This window comes from Carex rostrata, chromosome 30 (genome assembly GCF_964058835.1).
Source record: "Carex rostrata chromosome 30, lpCarRost1.2, whole genome shotgun sequence".
NCBI classification, from domain to species: domain Eukaryota; kingdom Viridiplantae; phylum Streptophyta; class Magnoliopsida; order Poales; family Cyperaceae; genus Carex; species Carex rostrata.
In genome coordinates this window covers 5,995,995-6,018,073 of record NC_135947.1, presented here as the reverse complement: position 1 = coordinate 6,018,073, position 22,079 = coordinate 5,995,995, and the positions used below count along the sequence as shown (strand labels likewise).

General features: G+C 34.3%; 1 protein-coding gene across 1 annotated transcript; it reads left to right on the top strand.

The window, feature by feature from the left end:
• The first annotated feature begins 14,155 nt into the window (after positions 1-14,155).
• Positions 14,156-15,775, top strand: RLP29 (receptor like protein 29). Its single transcript, XM_078295503.1, has one exon. The coding sequence runs from the start codon at positions 14,362-14,364 to the stop codon at positions 15,739-15,741; it is 1,380 nt and encodes a 459-aa protein (XP_078151629.1). The 5' UTR covers positions 14,156-14,361; the 3' UTR covers positions 15,742-15,775.
• The last annotated feature ends 6,304 nt before the right edge of the window (positions 15,776-22,079 follow it).

Genomic DNA, 22,079 nt, shown 5'->3' with positions numbered 1-22,079 from the left:
AAAGTTTTTGTACACAGAGATTTTTGAGGGAATGTAACTCAGGTGACGTTACTTTTTCTCTTCAAGAAAACAAAGATAGAAAAATATGTTCGGAATAGTGCTCGCATGTACCGTTCACGGTTTATGGAACGGAAGTAGTGCACGTTAAATTCTCCCTTTGAAAAAAATTAGCAGCGAAATTTTACTAAATTTCATCTACGATTGGCGTTTGATATATTTTAGAAGATAATCAAAATTATAACTGGACTTCTATGATAAAGATATTCACAGATTCGAAACACAGTGCTCGTGTTGGGAATTGAGCTGAATAACTCTTATCCTATTTCAAAAATTGAACAGAGAACCAAACACACTTTGGTGATCTTAACTTCAAAACCTATCAAATCAGTTTTAAATGACAAATCCGAATCGTTGGAATCTGCCTATCTTATGAGTGATACATCTACATGTGAAAATTTTAAATATTCAAATTAATTTATTATAAAATCAATAGGTCAAGATTAAAAGGTTAATAAATTAATTTTAATGCACTCATTTTTTGAACGTTTTTTGACCGCTTGACTTTATACTAAATTAATTTGAATGTTTAAAATTTTCACATGTAGACGCATCACTCGTAAGGTAGGAAAATTTCAACAGTTCGGATTCATCATTTGAAACCGATTTGATGGGTTTTGAAGTTAAGCTCACCAAACACTTTGGTGAACTTAAAAACACCCTGGTTCTACTCGAGAATTAGAATCGTAGCTTATAAGAAGATTTGTAAATTTAGATGAATAACGTCAATTTCTGATAAATGTTAGACTGACATGCATTCAAATTAAAAAGTGCGAGTGGGTACTGCTGTTAGCATCCATCCTACTGTTTGGAACACAAAGCACTCGGGATATGAAGTTGTGGAATATGTAGCATGGTGGTTTTTTTTTTTTTTTGGTTATAATAGCATGGTGGATAAAATATTGAATTCTGTAGGGGCTTTATGAGCAGACAAATAAAAGTTTTAATTATAGAATTTAAAAAAAATCAATTTGTCAAAAATAAGATGGATTGTTTTTTTTCTCAATAAATGAATGTGACCGAACTAATGATTTGACAACTGATTTTCACAATTTACTACACCAATAGTCACACACTGTGGAAAATCAATGAGACTAAGCCATTAATTTTGTCCAATGTTATAAAATACGATTTTATTCATGCATGCGGAAGGTCACTGCATATCACATGTGCAGTATGCAGCCGCATATGCGGATTTTAATACGATTTCATATATGCAAATTTTAAAATACAACTAAATTATCAAATTAAATTAACTGCAATCAAATTAATTAATTAACCAACATATACAACCAGATTATACAAACTTATAAAAAATAAATCAGAAAATAAAATTAAAAAAATTAAGAAACTAAGAAAAACAAATAAAAAACTTTAAGAAAAAAAAAAGTAAATGGAGATATCATGAAAATGGAAATGAAGAAGAGTGACAACTTTTAATAAAGAAATCAGAAAATAAAATTAAAAAAATTAAGAAATTAAGAAAAATAAATCAGAAACTTAGAAAAAAAAAAGTAAATGGAGATATCCATGAAAATGAAAATGAAGAAGAGTGTTTAGAAATTGTTCAAATCGAAGAGAAATAAATGCAGCGACATTAAAATGCATACTTAAAATGATATATTCATTTAAAGAATTATGTGGCTCATATGTGAATTTGTTTTTTGACTGAATTCACTAAATTTGTTAGTCCTACAAGTAATAACAAATTTTATTTGGAACCTTCACATAGTAACTAGCGTATTTGAGAAACAAAAAAGTAGCAAAAAGCTTGTGCAGGCACATTATTCACTGATCCGTATATGGGCCACACAAATTCACTACAGTTTCGTATATAGCCGCAAATCTGCATAATGAGGCTATATGATATTTGTGTGGTTTGCTACTGCAAATGCATATGCACACTGATTATGTCACATGTTATTTTAAAATAATCCTTACTAGGACCGAATCAATAGTTCGATCATATAAATTTTTAAATATTTTGTGGCAAAATCACATTGCTACTTATGATAACTACTTACACCGAACTATTAATTTCGTTCTTGTAATTTAGATACTCCAATCACCGAATCATGATTCGGTCCTATCTATGGAAGCAAAAAAATCCATCTTATTTCTGATAAAATTAATATTTTTTAATTTCTACAAAGTTAAAAAGTTAGAAAAACCATAACTTCATTTCTACTTTATGGTTGCAAAATTCTGAAAATAGCCACTCAGCTTTTTTTTTTTTTTTTTGAGAGAGAAAATAGCCACTCAGCTGATTGGACCACCGTAACTTGAGTTGGCCCATGCCGACTAATAATTAATCAAATACCCGACCAATCTTTGGAAACTGCACCTCATTTTATTTTTCAAATCCATGCTATTATTTAACAGTAAAATGATCTTGGAAATTTAAGAGCCTTTTTGATCTTGTATAGTCGTATTGACTTGATGTACCGCAATTGTACAATTTAGTGTATCGACTTGATGTACCGCAATTGTACAATTTATCATCTACCACACTATAAACTTACAACACGTACGGCATGTAAGCCATCAAATTTTGTAACGAGATGACAATTTTATTATGTAAATGCATACATATATGTAATTAGTATTTTATAAGTATACGAGGAATAAAATTATTCGTCTCATTCCAATACAGATATTAATTTTTTTTAAGAAGTTTTTTTTAGAAAGCATATATTAATTTTAAAGTTTAAACTGATAAAAATTCATATATATTTTCAGGAGAACATTTTCTTTCCCTGCATTGCTATTTCCTATTTATGAGCTCAATCTGACAATCTGTCTACATATTGCCCTCGTTACCTTAACAAAGATACGAGGAAAAAAAATATTGACTGATACTAGTTCTGAGAATTTTTTTTTTTTAAGAAATGAAAATCAAAGCAATGCATTTATGGTTTGCATCAGTCATTCTAGGTTCATTCAGTTCCTCAAGAGACGATTGACCATCTAATATCTATGAAGATAGTTATGTGCAACCCCAGACTTGTTTGAATCGAATAATTTTAGCGTCATTCTATTATGGTACAAACGCAAGAGCCGGGTCCATCTCCAGGCGTCACAACAACAAAGTAGATACTATCTGCGAGAGAAAAAAACACATTTATGACGGTACTCTCTCGCGAATAGAAAAAAACATATTTATGACGGTAGTCTGTTGCAAAAAATTACTTTTTACTCTCGTGAAAACTACTGTCGCAAAGAAATCTCCAATGAATTTTTTTATATAAAAATAATATACGATATTAGATGAATTGTATTAATATTTTAAGCTACAGGAGTCAATTGTTTTTTTTTCGATTCTTTATGGTGTGCTTCAGGAGGTGGTACCCGAAAGAAAGGAAGGACAGTGAAGAAAAATGAAGGCCTGACCGGATTTGATCAGAGTCAATTACTAGCAGCAGCGGGTTTAGTAAAAACTAAGAGGTAACTGCTCACTTTATTTTAAATTTCTATGGAGATTTATAGATTCAAACCAATTTTGTTGCTCTCTTTTGTAATTGTTTTTGTCTCCCTCTGAAATTCTAATTTGTAATTAGGGTTAAAATTAAGATTAATTATTTGAATTCTGATTGGTAATTAGAATTAGAAGTTAGAGTATTGAAAATTAAAAATCATAACATTAGAAATTATAGTATTGTTTTTTTTTATCTAGTATTCAGTTAGTTAATGAATTTGAATCCGAATAGCTATTTAAACATGATTTGCTATTTCCTTCCATTGCTGATTACTAATTCTAGAGGGGTAAATTTCAGAAGTGATCGGACGGAAAGAAGAAAAGAGAAGGCGAATTATGCATAAAAATTTAGCGATTTTGTCACCTTTGATTTCTTTAGAGATTATTTATAACGTCTGCGCAGTAGGTGATATGGTCTATGAGAAAATTGAATTTTCTTTTCAATTCCCTTGAGATTCCTAAAAGAAATCAAACGAAAAAGTAGTTCCTTGTGTGATATTTATTAATACAATCTATATTATACTCTAAATCTCTAATATTATTTTTATATAATTTTTACAAACAAAAAATTGTGTGATCCAGACAATGTAGAGGATCCCACATGCACCCGCTAGTTAGCCTGGTTTGCACCTTTGTTGCATACATACTCGCATTGAAGGAATCTGGTTCCGACAGAGGAAAGCTGATTTGAAACCCTTCTTTTATGCTTCAAAAATCTGTCTCAGATGCCTCGTGTTTTTTTCACGTGTCAATGGTTTGCCTTTGTCGCAGGATTCTATAACCAAACTCAATAACATATTTTGATCATTTGATGTGATAAAAAAAAAAAACATATTTTGGGATGAATTGCTCCCACTAGGCAAAGTGCATTATTGCTTTCCATACATGGAGGTCTTGTGAGTTGTGACCGGCCAAGACATTATTTGTTTGACGGTGAGTGACGCTGCCAACTATTTGACATGACTAGGGGCTAAAAATAAATATTATCTTCAACGTGGGTTAAATCAACCTTTTATTTGTATTTGTGTTTCTTTACTACTATTGGAGAATGGGGCGAGATATAAATTAATGTTTCCTGTCGTTGGTTGTAAACTTGTAATACATAAAGTAACTTATCATGTAACATTTGTAATTGTAATTAATTAATTAGGGTAAATTTTGCTGGAGTTCATTAACTTTGTTATTTGTTACGAATTGGTACTTAAATTTTATTTGTCCATTTAAATTACTCTGTATTTTTCCGTCCAAAATATTAACGAAATATTCTTATTTTGTTTAAAACATTAACGGAATATACTTATTCCGGATTTCTTTTAAATATAATTCATTTTAATTCTTTTAACGGAACAAGTACGCTTTGCGTGAAATTTAGAAAAATAGCCTCCACCGATCCCTAGGATCGGTGGAGCAAGAAACCCATTTTCTCCACCGATCTTAAGATCGGTGGAGCCATTTTTGCACCTCACCATAGCATCGCCACAGAACGCCACAGAAGATCTCATATTTAGCTTCACCGATCCTAGGGATCATTGGAGCCTTAATTTACAAAATTTTCCTGCCAGGTTCATCTCTCCCTTACAAAATTTACAAAATTTACAAAAATTTTGGGGCTACACCAATCCTAGGGATCAGTGGAGCCTTAATTTACAAAATTTTCCCGCCAGGTTCATCTCTCCCTTACAAAATTTACAAAAATTTTGGGGCTACACCGATCCTAGGGATCAGTGGAGACATTTTTTGAGCCTCCACCGATCCACAGAACCGATGGAGATATTTGGTGTGGCAAACTGTGCGAAATGCTGTGGCGGGGTGAGAAAATGGCTCCACTGATCCCTAGGATCGGTGGAGGCTATTTTTCTAAATTTCACGCAGAGCGTGCTTGTTCTCTTGAAAGTTTTAAAAGTAATTATATTAAAAAAAAATCCCCATTCCGTCTAGAATACTAACACAATGAACATATTTGGTTCAAAATAATAACGGAATGAGCATATTCAGCTAGTATTTTGGTCGGAAAAATATAGAGTGACTTGATTTGGACAAATGACAAAATTGAGAGACTAAAAATGAACAAATCAAACTTGAGTGACTAATTCGGTACAAATAACAAAATTTAGTGACTTTCAGTAAAATTTACACAGTTAAGTAATTCCAACTGCTGAAGTAATATTTGTAATCATGTATTACAATATTTGTGAATCAAATAATCACCTTATACTAATCAACAATATATTTAGGTTTTGTATTAAAACTATTATTTATGAATAATATAGTGTAATAATAATCATAACGATGATGATGATAATAAAAACAAGTGTTCCTACTGTTGCTTTTGATGAGTTTTTAACTCTAAAATTTATTGAATTAGTTTCAAAAGATGATTCTTAATAATTGAAACTGATCTAATTCACGAATAATATATTTACATGCAAATTTTATATATTTAAAATTAATTTTGTATATAGTCAAATTGTTACGTTACGAAACTTTTACAATTAATTTTTAATGATTTAAAGGCAAGAATTGAAAATCGTGCTAACAAAATGGAAGTTTAAACCTTAATTAAGGTTCCCCTAAATAAGTAAATTAAGTATGAATCGAAACCGCGTCGGAATTTCGAAGTTCTGAACCTTTATAGGTCCAGTGCGTCCGCACTGGTGGTGAGTGCGGTGACTGACCCGCACTGGATTCTGTTTTTCTTGAGTTGTTTTCTGAATTTCTTCTCAGTGCGTCCGCACTGGATTGAGTATGTCCGCACTGGAGTATTCTTCTGTGTTGATTGAATTTCTTTCCAAAATCCGTCTAAGTACTGAGTGCGGGTGACCGACCCGCACTGAAATTGAGTGCGTCCGCATTACGCTCAGACATTTCCCTTGTTCAGTGTCGTTTTTATGAAAATTTGGCTAAGTACTGAGTGCGTCCGCACTGGATTGAGTGCGTCCGCACTGGAGTATTCTTTTCTGTGTTTTCAAGCTGCCGAAATTCTGCCAAGTATTGAGTGCGGGTGATTGACCCGCACTGAAAATGAGTGCGTCCGCACTCGTGTATATTTCTGTGTATTTTCAACTGCTGAAAATCTGTTCTAAGTGCTGAGTGCGGGTGGCCGACCCGCACTGAATTGAGTGCGTCCGCACTCAGGGTATCTTTTCATAAAAGCCCAAAATTTCTTTCTTTTTCTCTCTTCCCCTCCGCCCCTCCGCCCCTTTCCCATTATTTTGTGATTTTCGCCAAGAGAGAAGAAAAAGAGTGAGAGAGCTTCCCTTTCCTCTCTAACCCCCGATTGTTGCGAGAAATCGAAGCTGGAACCGAGTAAGCGCCCGTGGATCTCTCCTAGCTCTCCTATTCGGTATTCTTTTCTCTTCCCGTTTCTCTCTAAATCTCGAATTTTCTCGATTTCTCGGGTTTTCATTTTAAACCCGAGATTTGTGTTCGAACTGCTTGTAGACTAGCTCCTTGAGCTTCTTTGACCGTTTATTTGCCGATTCCTTCCCGGTTTCAGCTCGATTTCGGATTTTGATTTTTAGGATTTTCGTGCCAAAACTGAAATTGGGCATAATCGTGAATTAATTTGTTTAATCCGACCGATTAGACTTGTAATCGGAAGGGTTACCTCTTGATCTTGAATTTCTAGAACATTTAACGGCTGATTTGAGATTTGACCAAATTAGGGTTTAACCAAATGGTAAATCGAATTGTGACGAGAACCAAATTGGAGAACTGGTACCTAAATTGTTACCAAATGGAGAGTTTGTATGGTCCAGAGGACCTAGAGGAGATTGTGTGCGGTTTTAGAGGATTTCGGTAAGAAATAATGAACCGAACAAATTGATACCAAAAACATAGAAATTAATTAAAGAAGGTACAAGCCCTAGAAGTAACTCGAGTAAGCCTCTCGATCGTGAACCAATGTTAAACCTAGTATACGTGCAATATAGGTGTAGGCTCGGTCGAGCAAGACGTTGCGAAGCATTTCGAGATGCCTGAACCATAATTTAAGCGGTACGCTCGTCGTATTCAGGTGCGGGATTCTTGGACTTGTTTGATACTTTATTTTCAGGAATTAAACTGTATATTCGTTTGTCATGTTGAATATCATTGATTGCATCATTGAATTGTGTAAAGCATTTGCATAGCCCAATCAAATTAAACTCAAATTGATATGACTTGAGTGATTTGCATGCTGGTATGGTTGTAGGTTGTGTCGATCTATTATGATATGATTTGATTGAAAGTCACCACGATTTGATATGTATGTGAATGGATTTACGAAGTTAAGCACTTGGGTCCAATGAATTTGCAAAGTCGGGCTGTATGCTGACTTTGATTCCCAGGATCCTTATGGCCTTAGGTGAACGGCCCTTAATGTTTCCCAGTACCGGTTGGGACGAGGGAGGGTGATTATGTTATGATGTGTGAATTGAGATCGTGGGTGACTAATGTGTAACGTCTGTGGCTCGGTGGCATTCTCCTACGTGTTAATGCATTTGGAAGATCAATTGAATATTGCGAATATTGGAAACGACATCTCAAGAGAATTTTCTTTATGTGACTTGAACCAGACCTTAATAACTGTTAAGCCAAGCAATTGCAGCTGGGTGTCAGATAAAGGGTCCAGCTCGGTTGGCCATCTGTAGGTGTCAGTAACCCTACAGATGTGGGTTTGATAAAGGGTTCAGCTCGAAAGAACATCTGTAATTGCTACAAGCCTAATGAGTCCAGTTAAGCCAGAATATGCGTTGTGTTTGAAATTCATCTTGGAAATTCCGTAAACTGTGATTCATCTGCTTAATTGTTGTCGAGCATTGGCATTCTGTTATTTATGAATATATATATGTTTGAACTGTTGTGGTTTGGGTTTCATTGTTGAATATAGAGTTTGATTGCAAGTCCAATAATCTAAACTGTGGCAAATTTCGCACTGGAAATTTATTCTCACCCCCACCCTTTGGGTTACTTTACAGGTACTGGTGCGACTGATTCCGGAGAGACACGAGAGTAGTAGGCCTTAGTAGCTTACCACTTGATAACCCTAGATATGTTTCGATGTATAGTTTTAGGGTAGGCCTCATGGTTGGTATCCGGAGGAGATACTTTTGTTGTATTATACTCTGACCAGACTGTGTACTCTGATTTGTGTATATATAAACTTGGTTTATATTATTTAGTTTTGAATTGTTAAGTATAAATTGAATAGCCTTGTAAGTATACACGGCGTTGTATGCTTACGGCGGGAGACTGTCGTATCCCGTGGTCGCGGGGTGTGACACAAATAGACAAAAAAATGACATTATACAAGGTAATTTTAATATGTTTATTTTTCATCATTTTTGACCGATTGACTTCAATACTAAATAAATTCAAAAATTTATTATACGAAAACATATTATTCGTGAAAAAGGATATGTTTCAACGGTTTGAATTCGCCATTTAAAATAAATCCTCTAAATAAAATTAAGCCCACTAAAAACTTGAACAACTTAACAAACGCCCTAGTTCTCCTTGGGTTTTCTTTTGCTTTATCGCGTAGAGACCAAAAAAGGGAGATTAACTTAGCCGTCTCCTTTTTCTACCCCTCCATTTCATCCCTCTCATTTTCTTCTAGACTTCAATCCGACACACTAATATACTCCCCTCTTCCGTCCCTATCTCTTTGAGTGGAGAAGAGAATGCGAGAGAGGGGAGATAGCCAAGCCAAGCGGAGTCGACCAGAGCCAAGAGCGCGGTATCGTCGGAGCTTAGAGTGTATAGTCTTTACTCATTTCGATTGGAGCGAGGCTGTGAGTTGATCGTCGAAGCACCATGGTGCGTAGATCCGATCATCGGAGTGCGGCGGTGAGTAGATCCAGCCGTCGGAGCGTCGCAGTGAGTAGATCCGACCGTCGGAGTGCCGCGGTGAGTAGATCGGATTGTCGGAGAGTGACGATGAGTGTCAAAGCATGGCGGTGAGTAATTCGGACCGTCGGAGTGCAGTTGCTATCGAACGAAAACAAATCCAATCACGAAGAGGGTTAGATAATAATGTATTAGGGTGTTGAAGAGTGTAAATAAGGAGGATTAGTTGGTGAAAGTAATTTAGATAAATTAATGAGAATAAATGAGTATAAATTTAGAAATTAGAGTCATTTAACTCGTTGTAAATATAATTTTTATTAATAAAATTATTAGTTGGCATTTAAAACCTTAAAAAATAACAAACGTCCTGGTTCTACGTACTAACATTTTGTTTAGTCTTCGTGTAAATAACATTTTGTTAAGTCTTCGTGTAAAGAACACTTAGAATTATCTTGGTAAAATATAGTAAAAAATGATCGTGTTTGGCAGTACCAAATGTTATGTAAATTATGTTATGCATCTTTGTCAATGTAAATTGGTATTGCACAACAAGCATGTTCTTTAGTTGATCAGATCAATTATAGAACCATTGTCTTGATCATGCAAATGCATTTTAATATTCTCTTTCTGATATTTCGATCATAGTCCCAAAAAATAATAATTTCAGAAGTACGGGTATCACCGGTGATGTAAATAAATTAATTAGTAATTGCAACTTGTATGAAACTGATTTGTTTTATTTAAGACATTACTTTTAAATAAATGTGTAGGAATATTTAAACGAAAGTTACAATTTAGAGGATCGTAATTGAAAATTTCAATTCCTAAACATTTTCTATTTGAAAAAAAAACATAAAATAATTAAAGATCACTATATTAAACTCCGAACTATCCACTATTATTTCAAATTTTGGCCCTTCAATGGCTACTAGGATTTTCAATACATGTTATGCAGTGCCGTGATCAAATTAAATTTGTACGTATTGTGATCAATTTGGAATGATGGTCATGGCACATTAGTCACGCCGTGATTGGTCACGTTTATCACATCTGATCATGTTTAATTATTTTGTTATAATTTAAGTTGGTTTATTTAAGATTCACCATTCGATCAAGATTTAATGGTCCTAATTACACGTGACTCGTGTGACCACGTGTTGTGCCCTGATCAGATCTTTCGAGTGATGTGTCGTACTGTACTATGCCAAATTTTTGAAAAATAATTACACCACGCGAATGATCATGACACAGAACATACGAGTCACAACACGTAACTGACACATATTATGTCATGATGTGATGTATTTGGTCACGTTGTGACTTTTTTAGATCCCGATAATCACCATTTGCAAATTTAGTCCTTCATAAATCACGATTTAAATTGCCGACTCTTTCTTTTTTTAATATTAATTTTGTGAACTGTCCTTATGAGCTTAAAAATATCATCCAAACATCATTGATGAAGAGCAAGATTTTTGAAATAGGAGATTAATACAAATTAGTGATCAATCATATAATTTTTTTTTCTGTAGAGAATTTCAATTTTACAGTACCATAATATCTAATTTTATTTTAAATTATGAAAAAGTTTATGCAAATATACAAAAAAAAAAAATGAGAGTTAATTAACCTGAATTTGTATCTTCAGAATACTAGAGAGGTATTGTTCTATACAATTAGTGGATCCGAGCTGTTCTTTAAACTTGAGATGAATCTTAAAAGGAAATCCTACCGTCTAAATAGACACCAGATTGAATTTAACTTGATTGAAAATAAATTTAGAACGTAAAGTTGTGAGTTGGACCGTGCGATACCACAGATGATGCTGATCCCAATTGACCCCGCCTTCTACTTAAATTTGTCACTGCATATATCAGGCTAGACATAAAAAAAAACAACTAAATTGGCGTGTACTTTGGTTACTATATATTAGTCAAACAACATGAATATTTTAACTTTTGATGCTTATTTAATATTTAGTAATCAAAATTGTATAAAAATCTTCGAGAATTAGCTGTATGTTTTATAACTCTTAGCTAGGCAAGTCTATAAAATCATATATATCAATTTTTTTTAGAATTTATTGTTTGATTAGAGAAGCACAATTAAGAACTAAAAACTACCAACCTGTACTATCTTCACGTGACCATGTCTCTACAAAGTACAAAAATACTTACATTAAATCTATACAAAGATGGAATGTATTTGATGATATGTTTTGGAGTTATTATTTAATTCTTCTACTTAAATTACTTTTTTACTAAATGGAAAAAGCTATAAGTTCTATATTCATATTTAGCCTTTATAAAGTTTCAATTTACGATTTTAATTTTTATAGATTAATAATAATAGAGCTGGCCGGCCATTTGTCCCAGAAAATTGTTTACAACATGTTTGTAGATAAATAAAAACTACGCTTACCTTTATTGTTACAACCAGGGCTGCACAAAAAATTGGTAGTTCATGATTCGATTCTAGTTTGATTCGAAAAAGTTCGTAAAAAATTCGATTTGAAATAGTTCGAAATTAATTCAAACTAAATTCAAACTGGATCTGGTTCGTTCGAAATAGGTTCCTGAACTATTCTAGTTCGAAATTCAAAGTAATGTGAACCGTTGATTTCCGCTGATGATTTATATTCGCTAATGACTTAAAAGTTAAAACATAGGACCGTCTAGACATAAGTCATAACTCGTAAAGTCGTAACTCTCGCTCTCAGTTTTAAAATCTCAGACGACTTTTACCTCTCGTTTTCGGTGACTATGATCACTCTTCCTTGTCGTAAAAAAGTTTGCAAAAAATTCGAAATTAAGTTCGAAAAAAATTTGATTCAAAATTAATTTAAACTAAACTCAAAGCGAGGTAAGTTCGATTCGGTCTTATCGTTTGCAGCCACTTACAACCGATATCATTTTCTTGCGATAAAAAAATAAATATGCACCATTCACCGTTTTTACTCGGCAAGTCAGCTTATGCTGTAATTTCTTCACAGCAGGCGGATCTGTGATTCTGTGAAAGTGTGAAGAGAGCCATAGATCGTAAATAAGGTACTACGTAGAAAGCGATGCAGTCAATTGTCACATCCACATTGAAATAAAAAAAAAAAATTGTCACATCCACACGTGGAGGTCGGTCACCACATGCACATCTCAGCCACCTAATCCTTTATGATGCTTTTCTTCCAAATAAAATTAAAGCTAAAAGAGACGAGCAATTTCAACACAAAATATTAATACTTGTCTTTTTAACGAGAGGGATTCAATTACACATTTTTTTTATATAAATTATACTTTTTTATTTTTAAAGTTTTTCAAATTCAAATAATTGATCTAAACGTTCAACAATATAGATATATTAAAATGTACTTGCAGATCAAATTTTTTATTTTTTTATTATTTATTAAGTATTTAACAAAATCGTTATATTCAGATCATTGAAATTTTGTATCCATCTTAATAAATTGTAAAAAGAATTCAAAAAAATATAAAATTTGATCTGCAAGTACATTTTAACATATTTATAGTGTTAAACAATTTGTATCAACTGTTTGGACTTTAAAAATATAAGGTGTAATTCGGTGTCACCAGAAAAGAGTGTAAGTGGATCCTCCTCTTTTTTAATTCCATTCTTAATTGATTAAATAGAAAATTCAGAACTGAGGAAATTAACTACATATGCAATTTATGTTAGTAATGTTAAAAACTATAACGAGCTATGTGAAGCGCTAATTGAGCCGTACTTTTGACTCTAAATCTCGATTTTAAAAATTCTCTTCAATTCTCTTCAATCCGAATCATTCAATATATTTTACATATTGACGTCTTATAAGTAAAATAAAAAGTATATATATTTTTAGCTTTTTTTAGCTCGGGTAATTCATTGATTTTTGAATTTATCTAATAAGGGTTTTCTCTCTATTAAAAATTCCTAAAAGAAAAATAAGAATATAAAATTTGAGTGTGTAATTAATCAAGTTATCTGACAAGGGTTTCTCTCGTTTTGTGCATTCTCTCCTGAATAGTGTAAATTATCATTGGACAATAAAAGCAAATATTCTTAATCTCGGTTTGATAAGAGAGAACTTTGCAAAACAAAGAATGAAAATCATACACTTCACATTTTTTAAATAGAACTCTAAACCCTAAACCCTAAATCCTAAACCCTAAACTAATTGCGATTTGCACATCTGTTTAACTTTTTTTGGGGAATGATTTCAGTATGATCGATTTATAATCTGATAATCTCCCTGCATAAAGCAAATCAGCCAAGAACTTAATTTTTTGAAAAAGCCGGGCTCGAATGTAACAGGTGTGGGTAAATTGTACATGACCTTGTCTACAAGTAAAAGAAAGGGGGTTTTGCATACAGTACGCAAACAGTATTTTCCCCAATGTTCCCTGTTTAGTGTTTGAATTAATATTTTTCAGGGACCCACGTTTTAACTTTTCAATCCGTGCGTGGTTGTAGGTTTGTCGTAGTTAGACCAAAGCAGAGGGACATCTTATCAGTTATCATTGTATTATGTCTGGTTCAATTTTGCAAATTATCTTTGCTTGGCTTTACAATAGAAAAATATATAACATGATTATGATTTATGTGCATTCAACTTTCATAATTCATATATTTTAATAATACTGTTTAGATTAAAAACTTAAAAATTGCATGTGTATTTTGATTAATTGTGAAGATATATTTAGATATAGGAGTAAGTGATATTATGAAACAGCCAAGAGAGAAGAGACTGTCCGTGTAAAATGCACCGTACCAGCAGTGATCGAACCCAACCACTCCTCTTCTTGACTCGGACCTTACATTTGTCTTGTCTTCCAAAAAAGAAAAAGAGAACCCCTTTTCTCTTCACTTCACACCCGACATCCCGGCCCCACCACCTTCCCATCCTATCAAATCACATCACCTCTCTCTCTCTCTCTCTCTCTCTCTCTCTCAAGCTCTTATGCACTCCCTCTCCTCTCTTCATGCTGTCATACGCCTCTTAAACCATGGCCACCTTTCTCCTTCTCCTCCTCCTCTTCGTCGCCATTCTCTCTCTCCTCCCATTTTGTCTCTCTGCCATCACCATGCAACCATCAGAGAAAGAAACCCTGTTCCAAGTCATGGATTCCATGTCACCAGACCGGGTCTGGCGGGTCTCCAACCCGGAACCCTGCACCTCAGGCCAATCATGGCCCGGTATCGAGTGCAAAACCGGTACGGATAATTATTTACACGTAACTCGACTTGACTTTGGATTCGGTCTCAACCCCAGGTGCATGCAAAACGCCACCTTTCCTTCTCTGATTTTCTCGTTGCCACACCTGCAGTCTCTGTTTTTCATGAATTGTTTCAACGAAAGAAGAACCTCTCTCTCTTTTCCCGTTTTAAATGAGAGTTCTCCCAACTCGTATAACTCTTTGCAACAGCTCAGTTTCAAGTCAAACCCCTCTTTGACTGGTAAGATACCTGCTGAAATCTCCTTTTTCAAATCTCTCCAAGTGTTAACCCTTTCTCAGAACAACTTATCTGCTAAGATACCAGATTCTATATCTAGTATAACCTCTCTCATACATCTTGATTTGAGCTACAATTCAATAACCGGTACAGTACCAGCCCATATAGGTCTGTTGAGAAACCTAGCTGGTCTTGATCTCAGCTACAATTCTCTCTCTGGATCAATACCAGCATCAATTGGTAACTTGGGCCAGCTTCAGAAATTGGATTTGAGCTCGAATAAACTTACTGGTACAATACCGGAAGCAGTTCGGTCTCTCTCGGACCTCTCATTCTTGGCACTAAACAACAATAGGTTAAGTGGCAAGTTACCTAACGGGTTGTACCAGCTTCAAAATCTACAATATTTCATAATGGATGACAACCCGATGTTTGTACCGCTTCCATCTGAAATTGGTAACTTAACAAGGTTGCAAGAGCTTCGTCTAGCGAATTCGGGTTATTCGGGTTCTATACCTGTTAGTTTTACATGGTTAACCAACCTATCAACTCTTTCTCTAGAGAACAACAAATTGACTGGACAAATACCTGTCGGGTTAACCAACCTCGGCAAGATGTACCACTTGAATCTTAGTAGAAACATGTTGAATGGAGTGGTACCATTCAATGCCGGATTTGTGAAGAGACTTGGTAGAAACATGGATTTGAGCGGCAATACAGGCTTGTGCATAAACGGGTCAGACAGGTATTATGAGCGTGCCGATGTTGGAGTTGGCTTGTGTGGGGATCATGGCAGCAGTACTGGTACCGGTTTAATGGAGAATGAGAGTAATAGCGGTTCAATTAGGAATTTGGGCATTTGTCAATTTAGAATTTGTTCCGATATAATGGTTGTATTAGGTTTTTGGGGAGTTTATTGTTATCTGCTATGAGCAATATTATGAAATGTGTTATATTGATTTTTTTTTTTTTCTTGTAGTTTTATCCTTTTACATTGATCCAATTTTTTGTTTTATCTCTAGAATTTTCTTCTTGGTGGGTAGTTATTTGTTATATTACTCAGTGTATCTATTTATGTCCGTATGAAGCTATTAATAGCTAATAAATTATGTTTCTATTAGCATGAAATTTGCACCTAGTCTTGTGCAATCTGACTGTGATTAAAATTATTTCTTTGACACTATTTTTGAAGCCAAAATATAATGTCAAACACATTATATTAATATGAGACTTGGCAAAGTTTGAATCAGCTCTAATATTATCTAGTTGTCATGCATGTATGTACTCTGTTCAGCACTTCAGCTCCTCTGTAATTTTTTTTTTTGTGCTTCCACAACGTTAAATGAAAACTTCATTCATTGCGCCTAACAAGCCAATCTAACAGTGCAATAAAATGTAAAATGAACAGAATCTTTTGAACTAACTCGCCTCGGAAAACAGTATTGCTATTAAATCGCTTCCGCTAGCAAACTGCAATTAAGATGAAAAAGAGTGCACGGGATATGTTTGAATGAAATAAGGAATAGAGCTAATTTTAAATTTGAAAATAGTAGCCAACTTAATTTTTGGTTGAATTAGTAGAAAATTGAGCTAATCTATATAAGGCAAACAAATAATAGTGAGTTAGTGTTATTCTTACTCCATCCAAACATCGAATAGCTTAAAAAAATAGTGTTATTCTCAAGTTAATGTTATTCTTGCTCCATCAAAATAATAGTAGTACTCTTTTGAGGAGATTCTAACCAGAGAGCTGGAATATTTGTCATTCTGTATACTTTGAAATGTGAGATGTAAAGAGATGAAGCATTCCAAAAAGATGCCTATCGTAAAACGAGACCGAATCGTCTGCCTCCAGAGTCTCTGCGGGTGGGGCCCATTTAAAAACAGTAACAATAGTTAAACCCTTAAACAGTAACCGGTCCCACCCCGCAGAGACTCTGGGGGCAGGAATTTCCTGCCCCCCGGGGGGCAAACAATTCGGTTTCTCGTAAAACAAGAGAATATAATAGTGGAGACACAATAATAAGACCTATGCATGCATGACAGGAACAACGAATATCTAAATGTTTTGGGCTTCTAGTTCTTTTGCAATTTTATGTTTTTTTATAACTTTTTTAGGGTACATCCATTTAATATTATCACAAATAATATTGTCAAAACTATATATAGAACTAAAATATATTGCTGGTAAATTTTCGAGAAGAGGGTTGGGGTTGAAGTCATTCGATTATCTAATATTCACAGCGATTTTGAGTTGAATTTCGAATATGTAACTTTTTACACGAAAAAATATTGTTTTTATTACTAGAATGCTAATTCTCAAATTGTAGATATACGCACTTTTATCATTCAAATTGAGCAAACAAATTTGAGGACGTTTGGATGAAATAAGAAATAGAGTAAGAATAGACTTAACTGCCTCTAAGATTGAGAATAGTAGCTAACTCAATTTTTTGTTGGGTTAGTTGAATAGTGAAAAAATTGAAAAAAAAAATAAGACAAAAAATAGTATATATTTACTAATCCAAACACACCCAAACAGAGAATTGTAGCTCAGTGCTAACCCAGGTTAGTGATTATTCTTCACCCATCCAAATGCACCCAGAGATAGAGAGTTCAAGCCCTCCTCACCATAGTGACAAATGAATTATTCAAGTTCGGTTTGGCGAGGTCAAAAATTCGTGATTCGAGAATAATTCGGATATAATTCAAAAATGATTCAAACCAGAGATCTCAGTTCTACAAGAGAGCAAAAATGAAAAAAAAAAAAAATGTTCTAAGAAAAATTCGAAAAAATTTCATAAAATTCGCAAATTATTCGGGTTTAATTTGGTCAAAGTTTGGTCAACCAAATAATTCGGCGTTCGGTTCGGTATCACAAAAAAAACGAATTATTCGGATTTAATTCGCGAATCATGTGACTATACTCCTCACCACTTCGCACCCTCTGCAAAACTTAAAAAAAAAAAAATTAACTAACTTTAAAATGTAATGATTATTTATTAAAATAATATTAAAATAATAAACCATGCATCTACCATTTTATACATGGTCAATTTAAAGAAAAAAAATATCTATAATACAATTTAAAATTTGAAATTTTGAATGATACTTTTGGAGATATTAAATAAATTTATCATACCATAAAAATTTAGAAAAAAAAAAATATGGATGTACTTGCAACCTTTCATGCTTATAGTATGGAATTTAAAGAAGATTTTCATTCTACAATTGCATAATTTCAAATTTTGAACTGCCAATTGATCTAATATAATGAAACTGCTGAGGCCTGAGTCCTGAGAGAGAAGTAGCTATTGAAAGGTTCAAGTTGCAAGCAAGAAAAAGGCAAAGAAACAGCGAAATCTCTGGCATGAACTATTTGGCAAACACAGCAAACAAGAAAAAAGGCAGAAGGCAACATATATAGATAGCCTGTGTGTGAAAGAGAGAGATAATAAAGCGCGCGGCAGGGGTGCACGGGTGGGTTACCTGGTTGGTTTGATAAGGAAGGAAAGTGAGAGCGATCAGCGATGCAAGGAGATGGTGCCAAAAGCATGTACCAGGTGATTCATTTCATTTCATGGTCAAAGAAACAAATTTAACCATGACTCGCACCGTCGCACGTGCATGTGGGGTAGACCAGGGTCATTGCTTCGTTCAACAAGTTTCAACTGGGCATTCGCTCGTGTGTTAATGCGGTTGAGTTAATTGGCGCTCGGCCATTTTTATTAATAACCCAAAAAAAAAAGTTTTTTACAAAAGTAACCCCAAATATAACCAAACTGCCAGGCATGCTAGCGGTCCACTTCTATAGCGGACCGCCAGGGACATGGGCGGTCTGCTAGGGACCAGACCGCCAGCGTTCTGGGCGGTCCGCTTTTTTTTTTTTTTTTTTTTTTAGATCTGATTTTTTTTTTTTAATATTTTCATTTGTGAAGTTTTAGTTTTTTTTGCTTAGAGTATTTGCCAAAAAATAAAACATTTGATATATTTATAAGTGATGTCGTAACTCTTTATAACTTTCAATTGATTTGTCAGTTGGATATCACGAGTCTAAAGATAACACTAATTAAGGACTTGGCCTTGATTCAAAAAATTTCAAGCCCTGACAGCTTGTTGATCTTCTTCTCTATATTTATGGTACTAAAACAATAGTTTAGAGATACCGAGGCGTGTGCAGCCGGACAGGGAGTTCAAAGGCAAAGCAGCTGCTAAGTTCAGTCCCTCGGGGAAGAAGCATAAGAAATGATTGCAGTTTTTTTATGATGTATTTATTATGATTGCAGTTTTTTTATGATGTATTTTGGACTGTAGTATTATTATTATTATTGCAGTTTTATTTTATATTTCATGTTGGTTTGTTAAGGAACCACTTCCATAGCAGACCGCCAGGCACCTGGGTGGTCCATTAGGGACCAGACCGCCAGTATCCCTGGGCAGTCCACTAGGAACCACTTTCATGTTTACATGTCTTATTGTACTTCGTGGACATATTTTTATTTTAATTGTTTACTTATATTATTTTATTTCCTTATTTATATGTAGTATATGCCGAAAGCAAATCTCTACTTAATGAAGGTGGGCAAAAATAATCCCAGAGATGTCCAAGAGTCACCAGCATACGAGAAAATATATCAAGCACGTGATGGAGGTTACCGTTGGGGAATTATGACCACCAACGGTTATGAATCGCTGAATGCAGTCTTCAAGGAGAGCCGGACGTTGCCTATGGCTGCACTTGTAGAAGACACTTTCTACAAGTTAAATACCTGGTTTCAGGAACGGCGTGCTAAGGCCGCAGAATTAATAAGGATGAACCAGTCATTTTCAACAAGGGTGGAGGAGAAACTAAGAAAACACAGGAACAAAGGTGCAACTATGACCGTGATCCCGATGGGTAATGATGGTACATAATTCGAAGTGCACAATCCAAATGAGTACGTTCCTTCCAGCCGTAGACCAGATGGCACTATGGAGTTTGTGAAGAGGGCTTTCAAGTACGTAGTGCAATTCCGAGAGGCAAGAGAGGTGATCTGTACATGCCAAGGACCCCAACTTACACAAATACCTTGTAGTCACGTGATGGCGGTATGCCGAGTGAGAAACTTCTGCGAGGATCACTATGTCGCTGACATGTATCGTACCGATTACCTTGCTTCTACTTGGGGTGGATCTTTCCATTCTTATCCCAACCAGCATGAGTGGCCTGCGTATGTCGGTGATAGAATACTCCATTCAGAAGGATGGATAAGGAAGGGGAGGAGGAGACACAAAAGTGCTATAATGACCATGGACGAGATGGGTGGTAGGAGGCCATCGGGAAATCAGGCTCGCCGTTCCGTTTCTGACAGGCGCAGGGCAGGTATGTAGCATTTTTCAGAATTAATTTATGATTTTATTATATTAATAACTGAATTATGTTGTTATGTTCAGATGCCATAAACGAACACAATGAAAGAGAAAATGCGAGAGTTGTTGCTGAAGCAACTGGTAGAACACAACCACCTCCTGCGACCCAATCATCTAGTAACCAAGGGTCTACAAGTACTGCTGCTCCTGCAGCTGGCACCAGAAAATCTTCTCGTCTATTGGGTCTATTTCGACGTCGTGAAAGATGAACTTATTATTTTACTTAGGTGAACTAAGTTATGAATATTTGTGAACTTCAGTTGTATCGTTGAACTTTAATTGTATTTGTGAACTTATTATTCCGACGTCGTGAAAGATGAACTTATTATTTGATTTGCTTTGATGTGATTTGATTTGATTTGTCAGTTTGATTTGATTTGCCAAAAAAATAGCAGACTGTTTCAATTTTGGATAATTTTGGGCGATTTTGAGGCGATTGCTACAGGTATAAGACCGTTTCGATGGAATTGCTTAGTTTTAACACTTGATTAGTTATAATTTTACGAAACAGATACGTTGTAATTTCAGAAGACCGTTTCGATGTAAAGCAGAAAAAACATAAAAATCAACATGAAATATAAAATAAAACTGCAATCATAATAATACTACAGTCCAAAATACATCATAAAAAAACTGCAATCATAATAAATACATCATAAAAAAACTGCAATCATTTCTTATGCTTCTTCCCCTAGGACTGAACCTAGTAGCTGCTTTGCCTTTGAGCTCCCTATCCGGCTGCACACGCCTCGGTATCTCTAAACTATTGTTTTAGTACCATAAATATAGAGAAGAAGATCAACAAGCTGTCAGAGCTTGAAATTTTTTGAATCAATGCCAAGTCCTTAATTAGTGTTATTTTTAGACTCGTGATATCCAACTGACAAATCAATTGAAAGTTATAAAGAGTTACGACATCACTTATAAATATATCAAATGTTTTATTTTTTGGCAAATACTCTAAGCAAAAAAAACTAAAACTTCACAAATGAAAATATTAAGAGAAAAAAATCAGATTTAAAAAAAAAAAAAAAAAAAAGCGGACCGCCCAGAACGCTGGCGGTCTGGTCCCTAGCAGACCGCCCATGTCCCTGGCGGTCCGCTATAGAAATGGATCGCCAGCATCTCTGGCGGTTTGGTTATATTTGGAAAAACTCAGATTTTGGGATTACTTTTGTAAAAAAAAAATTTTTGGGTTATTAATAAAAATGGCCGATTGGCGCTCTTTTGAGCTCGTGTTTCCTTTTATGGTCATTTTGTTAGGAAAGCAAACATTATTTTGAGGGGAAAAAAAATTAAAGGAGAGATTAGGAAAACTACAAAATTTATATTAGAGGTCTGAAACATAATATATATAATGTGTGCCTCTTAAAATTTGAATATTTTTTTTCACAATTACAGAGTGAAATCCAACTATTAGATTACCATAATACATTTAACATTTTATAAAGAGGACAAAAATATATAAAAACTTAAAAAAAAAGTTAACTAAATGTCAATATACATGTAAAAAAATTTAAATTATGAGGATCACAAAGCACGCCGGACTTAGCGGTAGAGGTATTAAAAAGTTTGGTTTTCTTGCTGTGGGTTTCTGTTTATTATTTTGTTGTGCAATTTTTTTTTCTTGCTGCTTTGGAAAACAATCATTAACAATGTTCAATTCTTTGGGTGTCAATTCTTTTATTTTATGAAGTATTAAGTGATTATTAATTATTTAAGTTAGTTAACTTGTCTTCTTGAGTATAAATATACTATTAACGATAGGAATTATTATTTTTAACTAAATATCAATATTTTTGTCTATTTTTTTAATGAAATGATGATGCTAGATCATATTTCTAATTTTCTATCAATCAAT